This window comes from Erythrolamprus reginae, chromosome 9, assembly GCF_031021105.1.
Source record: "Erythrolamprus reginae isolate rEryReg1 chromosome 9, rEryReg1.hap1, whole genome shotgun sequence".
Classification (NCBI taxonomy): Eukaryota; Metazoa; Chordata; class Lepidosauria; order Squamata; family Dipsadidae; genus Erythrolamprus; species Erythrolamprus reginae.
In genome coordinates, this window is record NC_091958.1 from 40,924,066 (window position 1) to 40,938,314 (window position 14,249).

Below are 14,249 nucleotides of genomic sequence, written 5' to 3' on the forward strand. Positions count from 1 at the left end.
TAGTATCATGTACAGTGATACCTCGTCTTACGAACCCCTCTTCATACGAACTTTTCGTGACACGAACCCTGGGTTTAAGATTTGTTTGCCTCTTCTTCTGAACTATTTTCACCTTACGAATCCAAGCCGCTGCCACTGGGATGCCCCGCCTCCAGACTTCTGTTGCCAGCCGAAGTGCTGGGATTTCCCTGAGCCTCCCCTCGCTGGGATTCAAAGCAGCGCCAGCAAAAATGAAGGGAATCCCAGCGAGGGGAGCCTCAGGGAAATCCCAGCAATGCAAGAACGGGCACTTCGGCTGGCAATGGAAGTCCGGAAGTGGGGTTTCCCAGCGAAAGGAGCCTCAGGGAAATCCCAGTGCTTTGGCTGGCAACCGAATTCCAGAGGTGGGATTTCCCAGCGAGAGGAGCCTCAGGGAAATCCCAGCGCTTCAGCTGGCAACGGAAGTCTGGAGGCAGGGATTCCCAGCGGCGCTAGGCAAAAGAGGTGACTTTTGGGACGGGGCTGCATGCATTATTTGCTTTTACATTGATTCCCATGGGGAAAATTGCTTCGTCTTACAAACTTTTCTACTTATGAACCTGGTCATGGAACAAATTAAGTTCGTAAGATGAGGTATCACTGTATATGAATATTATTATATCTTTACATACCTACAATATGTACTTGACAAAACAAATAAAATAAAATAAATAAAGTACTCGTTGGCTTTGAAATCCCTTGTTTGGGAATCTATCTTATCCACTTGGCCTCCTGCCTGAACTTTGGCCATCGGAAGACATTCTTTTGTCTTAGTTTGTGCTTTTCAACAAACTTCATTGTAAATAGATGATTTCATTTTGGAAATCTTGTGTCTGAGGATTAATTTGGGGTTAATTACTGGCCGGCTGCCGTGCGAGATAGAACAGACGTGCCCTGTGCATTTTTTCATTCCGCGGATGCTTTGAAACTCTGATCCAAGTCCGCAGCTTCTCCCGGCCTCTAGCCAATTAGTTTAAGTGGCCGCATCAACCTGAGGATCTTACACAAGACACGTAGAAGAGGAGGAAGAGGGGGGGCTGCTGTTAAAACCACGAGGCAATTTGAGCCATGAAGCCCAGTTGCAGGAGAGCTGAGACGCGGCTGCTTTCTCCGATGGCCATTCAACGCGGCACTTGACATTCAATTAGGGCTGCTGGTTCCCATAAAATGGACCATTAAACTTGGCCATAAATTCTCTCTGGCTGTGCACCAAGCAACATGTCTTGCTTTGTGGCTGGCACAAGTCAACAGCAGGGCCGCTGGGCATATGGGCTGGCCTGCTCTGGCACGCAGGCGGGATGCCTAAAACATGTGAAGAACGGTGGCAGGAACTGGGCATGGCTAGTTTGATGAAAAGAAGGACCAGGGGAGACGTGATAGCAGCCTCCCAATATCTCAGGGGCTGCCACAAAGAAGAAGGACTCAGGCTATTCTCCAATAGCACCTGAGGGTAGAACAAGAAGCAATGGGTGGAAACTGAGCAAGGAGAGAAATGACTTAGAACTAAGGAGAAATTTCCTGACAGTCAGACTCAGAACGGTTGATCAGTGGAATAGAAGTTGCCTCCAGAAGTTGTGAATGCCCCAACACTGGAAATTTTTAAGCAGATGTTGGATAGCTATCTATCTGAAGTAGTGTAGGGTTTCCTGCCTAAGCAGGGGGTTGGACTAGAACAGTGAATTTCAACCTTTTTTGAGCCGCGGCACATTTTTTTACATTTACGAAACCCTGGGGCACATTGAGTGGGGTGGGGGTGGGGCGCTAAAAAAAGTTTGGACAAAAAAATTATCTCTCTTCCTCCCCTTCGCTCTATTTCTCTCTCCCTCTTTCTCTTCCTTCCTTCCTCTCTTCCTTCCTCTCTTTCTCTCTCCCTCCCCACCTCCCTCTATGTCTTTCTCTCTCTCTCTTTCTCTCTTTCTCTCTCTTTCTCTCTCTCTCTTGCTTTCTTTCTCTCTCTTTCTCTCTCTTTCTCTCTCTTGTTCTCTCTCTCTCTCTCTTGCTTTCTTTCTCTCTCTCTTGTTCTCTTTCTCTCTCTCTCGCTCTTTCTCTCTCTTGCTTTCTCTCTCTCTCTTGCTTTCTTTCTCTCTCTTCTTCTCTTTCTCTCTCTTGCTTTCTCTCTCTCTCTCTTGTTCTCTTTCTCTCTCTCTCGCTCTTTCTCTCTCTTGCTTTCTCTCTCTCTCTTGCTTTCTTTCTCTCTCTGAGCTTCGCGGCACACCTGACCATGTCTCATGGCACACTAGTGTGCCACGGCACACTGGTTGAAAAACACTGGACTAGAAGACTTCCAAGGTCCCTCCCAAATTTGTTATTAGTTGTTGTTGTTGTTGTTGTTGTTGTTGTTGTCCTCCTCCTCCTCCTCCTCCTCCTCCTCCTCCTCCTCCTCCTCCTTGTTCTTCTTGTTCTTGTTCTTCTTGTTCTTGTTCTTGTTCTTCTTGTTCTTCTTGTTCTTCTTGTTCTTCTTGTTCTTCTTGTTCTTGTTCTTGTTCTTCTTGTTCTTCTTGTTCTTCTTGTTCTTGTTCTTGTTCTTCTTCTTCTTCTTCTTCTTCTTCTTCTTCTTCTTCTTCTTATTCTTATTCTTATTCTTATTCTTATTCTTATTCTTATTCTTATTCTTATTCTTATTCTTATTCTTATTCTTTTATTCTTATTCTTATTCTTATTCTTATTCTTATTCTTATTCTTATTCTTATTCTTATTCTTATTCTTATTCTTATTCTTATTCTTATTCTTATTCTTATTCTTATTCTTATTCTTATTCTTATTCTTATTCTTATTATAACAGAGACCAGCCTCCCTCACCTGCAGACTGCTTTGGAGCCACAAGCAGAAGTTTTAGATGGGTTACAGAGAAAGCGGCTTCTAAAATTTTAAAGAGAGAGAAAGAGAGAGAGAAAGGGGACTGGCAGATAGAATCTTATCCGCCCATGAAGGAAGGCTGGTCCCTAACGATTTCTTAGCCTTGGGGGAGTTTTTAATCGGTCTCCTTTTAATGACCCCCTTCCCCCAACCTAGCAGCAAGAATGGGAAATGCTGCAAAATGAAAATGCATTTCAAAAAATAGCAATAGTAATAGCACTTATAGGTCTTTCGATATAACTTCACGTCTTTCTGGGGCAGAGGAGGCGATGACATCATAGGCACCAGGCCGGGACCCCCCTCGCTTGCATTGCTCCAATCCACCTTAAATAAGGAAGCCTTGAAATGCAGGTGGAAACGGGAGCTCTTTGGAGGGAGAGAATTCCTGGCTTTGGTGGGAGCTGAGATTGCTGCTCTCCCCCTGCAGAAGGGTCCCAACTGCCAGTCTGCAAAGCCCTGGAATGACTTTGGTTCTCTCTCTGGCTGCAGAGGCAAGCAACGGAGAGGTAATAGAATAAATCAGGCGCTGACAGGCATCTCCTTAAAACCCACCTCTGTCGTCAGGCATGGGGGAACTGAGATATCTCCCCTTGCCTACGCAGTTTTATGTATGGTATGTTGTATGTATGATTTTTAAACAATGGGTTTTTTTAGACTTTTAATGTTAGATTTATTATTATAGACTTTTAATATTATTGTATACTGTTTTTATCACTGTTGTGAGCCGTCCCGAGTCTGCGGAGAGGGGTGGCATACAAATCTAATTATTATTATTAATAATAATAATAATAATAATAATAATAATAATAATAATAATAATAATAATCTTCCGCTTTGGGAAGGAGCTGCCAGCCACTGGGGGCCAGTGAGAAGCCACAGCCCTTCCAAGATGGAGGTGGCAATGTTGCTGAAGGCAGCAGAGGCACAGGAGGATGGGGGGAGACAGCCCAGTACCTTGGGCCCTGGTAGGTGGGGACAGAATTTGGCACACCTGGCAACTGGAGAAGGTGCTCCAGCACCTGGCTGGGCCACGCACAGTGCTCCTCAGAGGCTGTGAAAGACAATTCCTCTGAAATAGATGCCCCCAGCCCTGGTATCTGCAGGAGGAACAAAAGCACCCTCCTTCCGCCGAACTCCTGTCCCCAGTAATGGGCAGCCAAAACTTTTACTGCCACACTGTGGGTGTGGCTTATTTTTGGGTGTGGCTTAATGGTCATGTGACTGGGTAGGAATGGCTTGCCAGCCATGTGATCAGGCTCCACCAAGAAATTATGAGTAGCAGAATGGAAGGAGTGACAGAAGCTCCTGGGTGATCTTTGTGATGGATGTTTCTGGAGAAGCAGAGATGGCACTTATAGTGGCAGCGATTGACTGCTAGTTGATAAATCCTGACTAACGGAGCCTCTCACAATAAGGAGAGCAGTAATGGGCAGCCATATTTTTTACTGCCACACTGTGGATGTGGCTTATTTTGTGGGTGTGACTTAATGGTCATGTGACTGGGTAGGAGTGGCTTGCCGGCCATATGATCAGGTGGGAGTGGCTTGAACGGTCATCATCGTTCAAGTGAACTGTTAAGTCCTCAACTTACAAACTTACCAGTGTCGCTCGCTGGGGTGACAATTTGCTTTGCGTTTCCCGCGGTCTCCTACTTGGGTCGCCGCCCCCACCTCAGGCTGGGTAGTTAGGTGAACGGGTGCTGCCAGAAGCATAAATGCTGCCAGCGCCGCCTCCACCCACGACTTCTGCTTGCACCTCGGGCGGGAGGTGGCCGCGTGAAGTTGGAGGGGAGCGAGGCAGGAGAGAGGGAAGCTCGTCTGAGGCCAGGAAGGAGGAAAGAGGAAAAAAGCAAGGAGCGCAGACACAGCAGCAGCAGCAGGGGAAAAAAGGAGAGCCGAGCCGAGCCGGGTAATCCAGGAAGTGACAGCCGCCCATCAGCTGGAGCTGCGCACTCATCTTCATTTCTGCCGGTGGAACTGCGTTCCACCCCGTCCTGCCTGCTGCCCACCCCTGCCTGTCCCCCTTCCCCCAGCAAAGGAACCTGCTGGAACTCTGCCAGGCTTCCTTTGGGTTGGTTGGGACTTACTCACTCACTCAATTTACTTATTTATTTGCTTGTTTGATTGATTGACTGATTAAAAGGAAACGAAGTTTCCCTTTGAGTACCTCCTCAAGCTGTGTGTTGGGGGGCAAGTTATTATCTCTCATTCTCCTCTCCTTGCAGAAGGTAATATAAACATAGCAAGCAAAATGAACTAAACTTCCTAAAGCAGAAATATTTATCTTTCCTCCCCTCCCTCCTTCTTAGCTTCCTTAGCCTCGACCCTCTGGAACCAGCTCCCCCCAGAGATTAGAATTGCCCCCACCCTCCTTGCCTTTCGTAAACTCCTTAAAACCCACCTCTGCCGTCAGACATGGGGGAATTGAGACATCTCCCCAGGCCTATACAGTTCATGCATGGTATGTTTGTGTGTATGTTTTTGCTTTTTAATAAGGGGTTTTTAGTGACTTTTAAATTATTAGATTTGTTGTATATTGTTTTATTTTTGTTGTGAGCCACCCCGAGTCTATGGAGACGGGCGACATACAAATCTAAATAATAATAATAATAATAATAATAATAATAATAATAATAATAATAATAATAAATGGCAGCCTGTAGATTTCAGGGGTATAAATGCTGCCCCTCTCCGAAGACTCAGGGTGGCTTACAACATATAAGGGAACAATATATATCCTAAATCCAATTAATTAAAATTAATAATCTAAAAAACCCCTAAGAACCAATTAAAATACTGTCATACCCATTCAGTCAACAAGTTCACAGTACATTTGTTGGCCAGGGGGCTAGGGTCTAATGGCCCCAAACCTGGTGGCATAAATGAGTCTTCAGACTCTTGCGTAAAGCGAGGAGGGTAGGGGCAGTACAGATCTCCGGGGGGAGCGGATTCCAAAGGGCCAAGCCCCCCACAGAGAAGGCTCTTCCCCTAGGCTCCACCAAGTGACATTGTCTAGTTCAATGTTTTCCAACCTTGGCAACTTAAAGGTATCTGGACTTCAACTCCCAGAATTCCCCAGCCAGCATTTGCTGGGTGGGGAATTCTGGGAGTTGAAGTCCAAATATCTTCAAGTTGCCAAGGTTGGGAAACACTGGTCTAGTTGACAGGACCTGGAGAAGGCTGACTCTGTGGGACCTGACCGGTTGCTGGGACTCGTATGGCAAAAGGTGGTCCCTCAAGTAATCTGGTCTGATGCCATGTTGGGATTTATAGGTCTTTACCAACACTTTGAATTGTGTCCAGGAACCAATCAGCAGCCAATGCAGTCGGCGGAGTGTTGGACGTATCTAGGGAGGCCCATGACTTCTCGCGCACCTACATTCTGCACAATTTGCAGTTTCCGAACGCTCTTCAAAGGTAGCCCCGCGTAGAGAGCATTGCAGTAGTCACAGGAAGGAAGAGGAGACAAGAGGCCACCAAGAAAGACTCCAGGACAAGCCACAGGGCTGGGCCTCATGTACCCGTAATAGCAGAAATCTGTGCTTTATTCATGGGGGGGGGGGGGGGCAAAACAGCTGGCGGGCTGGGGGACCTCATACAAGGGGACGTTCTCTGAGGTTTCGTGGAAGGACCGCAGAGCAAGGGAGCAGGTGCCCTTAGTGCTATACATAGGGATCTTTATAAACTCTGTTTCTATCCCGTTACGAAAAATAAAATCCATCCTTGGGCCTCACATACCCTGATTGCACCATTGAAAAATTCCTGAAGGCCTCACCAACCCTGGCAGGATGGCCGTGTGGCTTCCGTGGCCCTGGCTTGAGGGCCGGGCTTTGGGCCACCGAAGACCAGGAAGACAGACGGCTGGAGAGCTGAAGTGGCTCCCACTCGCCTGCCCTGCCCAAGGCCTCCCTCACTCCCACCGGAAGTCCCGCCCCACGGCCTCGTAGAAGCGGATGTTGTAGGGGCGGTAAAAGTCCTGCAGCTGCTCCAGCACCTCTGGGTCAATCTGGACGTGAGGCCGGCCTTTGGACTTCCCCAGGCAGCGGGGCCGCATGCCGCCGCCGGCCTTCTTCAAGCACGGGAAGCCCTTGGTCTTGTTGAAGAAGAAGTGCTTCTCGGTGATGAGCCGCTTCAGGCCCAGGAAGTCCTGCACCTTGGCCATCTCCTCCGCGGGGTCCGTGATGAGCCGTTCGCCGCTGACGAAGTGGATCTGGGAGAGCGGGAAGTACTGGAGCCAGCTCTCCAGGTGCAGCGCGTAGAGGCCGATGCGGATGGCGCTCCAGGAAGTGTCCACCAAGCCGAGGCTGCGGTTGCGGAAGGAGAGGCCCTCGAAGGTGGGGATGTCCGGCCTCTTGGAGAGGGTCTGGGTGTAGTCCGAGATGGCCCGGGTGACCGGATTCCTCACCACCACAATCAGCTTCATGCTCCGGGACATGTTGAAGATCCTCTGGGGAGCCTCCCGGGTGATGTAGTAGCTGGGGGTTTTCTCCATGGTGATCTGGCTGTCCAGGGTGCGGGGCATAAGGCGCCTGCAAAGGGAAGGCCCAGAGAGGTGAGGAACAGAGGGGACAGGAGGAATTCCTCCACCACCACCTCAGGCTCCCCTGTGAAGACACCAGAGAGATTCTATCTATCTATCTATCTATCTATCTATCTATCTATCTATCTATCTATCTATCTATCTATCTATCTATCTATCTATCTATCCATCCCCATTTATCTACTATCTCTCTCTCTCTCTCTCTCTCCATCCATCCATCCACCCACCCACCCACCCACCCACCCACCCACCCGCCCATCCATTTATTTAATTCGACTTCTATGCCGCCCAATTGTGAAGGACTCAGGGCGGCTAGGCCATCACTATGCCATCACTGTGGCAGTGATGGCAAACCTTTTTTCAGTAGTTTGCCAAAAGAGTATGCGCATGTGTGAGCATTCGTGCTCACACCCATAATTCAATGCCTGGGGACAGTGAAAACACTTTCCCCCACCCCCCGGAGCCCCTCTGGAGGCCAGAAATGGCCTGCTTTCCAACTTCTGGGGGGCCCAGTAGTCTTGTGTTTTGCCCTCCCCAGGCTCCAAAGGCTTCCTTGGAGCCAGGGAAGAGTAAAAGCGGCCTCCCCCACCCCCAGAGGCTGTCTGGAAGCCAAAAACGCCCTCCCAGGGCCTCTGTGCGAGCCAAAACCCAACTGGCTGGCACACACAAGCACGTTGGAGCTGAGCTAGGGCAACAGCTCACGTGCCAGCAGATATGGCTCCACGTGCCACCGGTGGTACCCATGCCATAGGTTCGCTATCACTGCTCTATGGGATTCTTTGCTCTTCAAAGGATGGAGGTTCTTCCCTCCAGGCTAGTTGGACACCTCCTAAAAGAGACAATGTCAGCACCCCAAAGAGCATCTGGGAAATAAATCAGATCCCAGTCCAATTCTCTCATCCAAGGTTCGATTTATTATCAGAGCCATGTTGGTCACGCCGTTGCCATTCCGATACACACTTCCTTCCAGTTCCCCACCCAGGTGAAGGTTCACCCCCCCCATCCCCACACCCCCAAGTTCATCACGAGGACCAGTCTGAGTGCAGAGATTTCACCAACCTTCTGCTTACATCCACTGGTGCAGAACAAAGGATGACCTTGGACTTTAAGAAAGGAATTTGTTGTGGCTGGAAACTTTCCCTTTCATGCAACTACCCTTCCTGGTTCCCATAACACTATTCAAGCTTAGAACTACGATGCCTTAAACATGATCTAAGTATTGCCCACAAGATCATATGCTGCAATGTCCTGCCTGTCAAAGACTACTTCAGCTTCAACCACAACAACACAAGACCACACAACAGATTCAAGCTTAACATTAACCGCTCCAAACTTGACTGTAAAAAATATGACTTTAGTAATCTGGTTGTTGAAGCGTGGAACTCATTACCGGACTCCGTAGTATCATCCCCTAACCCCCAACATTTTACCCTTAGACTATCCACGGTTGACCTCTCCAGATTCCTAAGAGGTCAGTAAGGGGCGTGCATAAGCGCACTAGAGTGCCTTCCGTCCCCTGTCCTATAGTCTCTCCTATATCTCGTATTTCTTCTCTACTATATCCTCTATAACCATCATTGTGTATTATTGTGTATTGGACAAAATAAATAAATAATAAATAAATAAATAAACAAACAAACTATGGCAGGCTAAAGCCCTCTAACTCCAAATGATGTCTTTGGCCTGACAGACAGCTCTGCACAACTATTTCACTAGGTTATTTGTATTCTGCCTCGATCAATGGCATAATAGTTAGCACATAAATGGGAAACAATTTTAAAAATGCATAGCAGCCATAAAAGCTAAACAACGATAAAATCATAACTTGCCAAAGTAAAATAAATCACATTAAAGCAGAGTTGGCCCATTATGGATCAATTCCCCTCCTGCATCTTTCAAAATGCAATCAAGGAATCTTGAGTCTTCTAACTGGATTCCTTGGCGAGTAAACCCTCCATCCACAATGACCATCTAGCTTATCTCTAAATATCTCCATCGATGGAGACTTTGCCATCTCTCAAGTGTGCCTCTCCCACTGCTGTATAGCTCTAACCACGAAGAAAACCTTTCAGACCCACAACCAGAATCTGCTTATTGCAAAGCTATTGTTTTTTGTCCCATCCTCTGGAACTTCCCTGAAAAGGTTTGCCCATCTTCTTCATAAAACCTTCTCAGATACAGTGGTACCTCTACCTAAGAAGGCCTCTACTTACAAACTTTTCTAGATAAGAACCTGGTGTTCAAGATTTTTTTGCCTCTTCTCAAGAACCATTTTCCACTTACAAACCCGAGCCTCCGAAACTGTAACCGGAAAAGGTGGGGAAAAGCCTCCGTGGGGCCTCTCTAGGAATCTCCTGGAAGGAAACAGAGCCGGAAAAGGTGGGGAGCAGACTCCGTGGAGCCTCTATAGAAATCTCCTGGAAGGAAACAAGGCCAGAAAAGGCAAGGAGAAGCCTCCGTGGGGCCTCTCGAGAAATCTCCTAGAAGAAAACAGGGCCAGAAAGGGCAGGGAGAAGCCTCCGTGGGGCCTCTCTAAGAATCTCCTGGGAGGAAACAGGCCGGAAAAGGCATGGAGAAGCCTCCGTGGGGCCTCTCTAGGAATCTCCTGGGAGGAAACAGGGCCGGAAAGGATAGGGAGAAGCCTCCATGGGGCCTCTCTAAGAATCTCCTGGGAGGAAACAGGGCCGGAAAAGACGGGGAGAAGCCTCCATGGGGACTCTCTAAGAATCTCCTGGGAGGAAACAGGGCCAGAAAAGGCGGGGAGCAGCCTCCGTGAGGCCTCTCGAGGAATCTCCTGGGAAGAAACAGGGCCGGAAAGGACAGGGAGAAGCCTCCGTGGGGCCTCTCTAAGAATCTCCTGGGAGGAAACAGGGCCTCCCCCCTCCCTGTGGTTTCCCCAATCACACACATTATTTGCTTTTACATTGATTCCTATGGGAAAAATTGATTCTTCTTACAAACTTTTCTACTTAAGAACCTGGTCACAGAACGAATTAAGTTCGTAACTAGAGGTACCACTGTACTTGAAGACAGCTGCCATGAATCTCCGCAGTCTTCTCTTCTCCAGGCTTAAACATACCCAGAACTTTGAACAGTTCTGCATAAAATTTTCCTCCCAGCCTCTGATTATCTTGTTTTCTCTTTGGATATGACCTAGTTTGCTAATATCCTTCCTAAACTTACTGAGCCAGGAGTTTGGTTTGCTCAGCTCAGAATAGAGTAGCAATGCTCTCTTGATCCTGACCTTATTCTCCAGATGCCACCTAGAACTGGTGTTTTGGCACATGTGTGGCCTGGGATCTACCAACTGAAGTGCAAACCACACTTTGCCATAAAATCTGCTAGAATTCCATGCAAGACTTCATGAGCTGAAATCAAGGCGCACTCCCAGTTGTACCAGTCATACCAGCCAGTGGGACTCTGTGACTTCCCTGCCAGAAGCCTTCCAAGAGAGGCTAAATAGCCATCAGAGATGTTTATAATAATAATAATAATAATAATAATAATAATAATAATAATAATAATAATAACAACAACAACAACAACAACAACAACAACAATAAATAATAATAATAATAACAATAATAACAACAACAATAATAATAATAATAATAATAATAATAATAATAATAATAATAATAATAATAATTTATTAGATTTGTATGCTACCCCTCTCCGAAGACTCAGGTCGTTCTTGGATTGGATGGCTTCTTCTTTTTTAATTGGCTTTTTAAAAGACAAAAACAAAACACAATAACAACAAAAAAAATGAAAAAGAATATGCAGCAAAGACATTAAACATGAAAACATATTTACAGTTACATTTCTGTTCTTCGCTTTCCCTATTTTTGGTTTAATTTACATTTATCTTATTTCTCATAGTCTATCAATCCAATTATAAAACTTATCCCACACAGTGTAATATTCTTCTTCCTGTTTGTTCTGTAACTCTAAAGTAAGTTTACTCCATTTTGTGCATTCTAGTATTTTTTTAATTGCCAGATCCTTAGTTGGTACGTTTTCTTTTTTCCAATTCTGTGCAAAAATCAAACGGGCCGCTGTTAATAGATGTACTATCAAATAACAGTTAGCCTTTTTGTGTTGTCCTCTGATTATTCCTAATAAGAACATTTCAGGCTTAAATTGTAATTCGAATTTTAAAATTTTCGAGTCTTCGGAGAAGGGTGGCATACAAATCTAAATAATAATAATAATAATAATAATAATAATAATAATAATAATAATAATAATAATAATAATAATAATAATAGACATTTAAAAACCATTGGAATTGACAAAATCTCCTTCTGTCAATTGCAAAAGGCCGCTTTACTGGGATCGGCAAACATAATTCGCCGCTACATCACGCAGTCCTAGGTGCTTGGGAAGCGCCCGACTGGTGATGAAATACGAAATCCAGCATAGTGATCTCGTTTGCTGTGTTGTATTGACATAATAATAGTAATAGTAATAGTAATAGTAATAGTAATCATCATCATCCAGAATTTCCTTGTTTCTGAACATAACCACCATATGTGATAGTAAGTACCATGCATTGGATTGGATGGCTTCTAAGATTCCCCTGCACTGGTCTGGGCCACAGAGATCCACCAGATCCTGCAGACAGCAGCCACCATTTAAAAAAATGCTGCTCTGGAACTGGAGAGCTACTACAGACGACTCTGCCTGAGCATCAAAGTGCTGGGCCATTTCCGCCTCCTCTTGTTTGGAGGAACAAAATCTCTACTCCTAAACTGCCAGGAAACCACCACAGGGAAATGGTCCTCCGAGACCCAAGCCTGGCCCCTGAGGGCCCCGGGGTCCCTGCAGGGCCTCTCTTCCCAGGGCTGTTGGCTGGGGAGTCTGCAGGGGGAAACCAGACTGGGGTGGCTTTCCAGACGTGGGCTGCTAAGGTGGAAGGGTGACGTGTGCTCGCCTCTGTGGCTCTGAGTGCTAGCGGAGTCCAGCGCAATTCTGCTACTGCACCTGGGCAGGTAGCGAAATCGTGCGCGGACACGCAGGTATGCATGTGCTAGCAGAGTCCAATGCAATTCTGCTACCTGCGTTGGTGCAGTAGCAGAATTGCACTGGACTCCACTGGCACTCAGAGCCACGGGGGCGAGCACACATCAACATTCCACCTTAGCAGCCCCCCTCTGGGCCCTTACCTCATGCCTCCCAAGACCCCTGCAGGGAAATCTTCCCTTACAATCACAACCACAAGGACATTAGAGATCAACTAGTCCATCGCCCCCACCGACCCCCAGCAGAGGAAAAGCTCTGCTGAGTTTGGCTTGGAGGTCGGACCAGCTGGAGCGCAGGATGCCTCTCTCTCCTCTCTCTCTGCCTGCCTTCCCTTCCGTGCCAAACGGAGGCGGAGAGGATCTGGGTGCTGTCAGAGCCGCAGCCAGTTTTTGAGGCTCGTTCTCGGCATTTGGAGCCAAGAAGAAGCGAAGGCTCCTCGGATCGCTTTCGCGCCCACTGAGGGCTGGGACGGAGAGTCTCCTGCAGGCGTGGAAGCGGCCGGAGCCAAGCTCCAAATGGCTGGCCGGCTGACCCCCCCCCCCCCAACGTGGGATTTGGGGGCCTCCGTGGCCAGCAGCTGCCCCGCCTGTGTCGTCCTGGCTGGGAATCTCTCTCCGACCCTGGCGGAAGGCGGGCTCCCCGGGCCACTGGGGGGGGGACTCAGGTGGGAGGAAGGTAAGCGGGCTTCCTGCGGGTGGAGGCCGAAATGACGCCAGACAGAGCAGCAGATTCTCCCCGACCGCTTAGATGAGGATTCCCAGGAAAGCCGGTCCCGCGGCGCCTTTCGGGAGTGCGGGGCGCCGGCTTCTGCCGGGGTGCGTCGGGCAAGAGAACCGCCAAGCCGAGCGGAGCCGTCGAGTCGCCTGCAGGGTCTCCCCACCCTGTCAGCGGAGCCCCCCGGTCGCCAAACGTGGGGCGGACGGGGAGGAGGAGCGCCGCTTCCTTTGGCCGCGGGATCGGAGGGTCGGCGGGACGCCTCGAAAAGCGCACGGCGGGCGCCGGGCGGGCAGCCGAGGGAGCCCGAGACGTGCAGCAGCGCCGCGAGGTTCCGACGCTCCCGCCCCGACGGAGAGCCGAGCCGAGCGCCCGGGCGGCCCGACGCTACGTCGAAGGGGCTGCCGCCCGCCCCTTCCCCGCTCCCCGCCTCACCTGTACCACTCCAGGCCCCGCTCGTAGTGCCGGTCGAAGAAGTGGGGCTCGGTGCCGAGGGCGCGCACGCCCGGATGGCCGCGGATGAACTCCAGCACCGCGCGGGTGCCGCCCTTCTTGACGCCCACGATCAGCGCGTGCGGGAGCCGCTTGGCCACCTGGGCCGCCCCCTCGGCCCGACTCCTGCCCCCGCCGGCCCCCGTGCCGCCCCCCGCCGGCCGGGCCGAGGGGACGGGCGCGGGACGGGACGGGGCCGTCGCGGCGGGGCAGGCGCGCCCCTTCTGCAGGAGTTTCTTGCGGCCGGCGGGCGGGCAGCGGCCGGCGTCGTCGGGGGGCGGCTCGGGGGCGCAGCAGAGGAGCAGCAGGCTGTAGCAGAGGCAGGTGCCCGAGAGCGAGAGCAGCGCGCCCAGCACCAGCGCCCGGCACCGCCGCAGCCGCCGCCTCCGCCGGCCGAGCGCCATGGCTCCATCGCCGGCGGCACCCACGGCTCCCCGGCCGGCACCAGCGCGGGATCGGGGCGCGCGGGGCCGACGAGATCGGGCGGCCCGCCACTACCGGCCCCGCTCCCGCTGCGGCGGCTCTTTAAGGGGCCGCCTGACGTCAGCCGAGCCGGAGCCGCCTCCACCGCTGCTGGCAGGCGGAGCCCCCGCCCCGAGTGGCCG

The 14,249-nt window shown here is 49.8% G+C and overlaps 1 protein-coding gene across 1 annotated transcript; it reads right to left on the minus strand.

The window, feature by feature from the left end:
- Positions 1–6,442: 6,442 nt before the first annotated feature.
- Positions 6,443–14,048, minus strand: LOC139171794 (heparan sulfate glucosamine 3-O-sulfotransferase 2-like). Its single transcript, XM_070760226.1, has 2 exons — positions 13,588–14,048; positions 6,443–7,402 (listed from the first exon to the last, which is right to left on the minus strand). The coding sequence occupies exons 1-2, from the start codon at positions 14,046–14,048 to the stop codon at positions 6,784–6,786; spliced, it is 1,080 nt and encodes a 359-aa protein (XP_070616327.1). The 3' UTR covers positions 6,443–6,783.
- Positions 14,049–14,249: the final 201 nt, after the last annotated feature.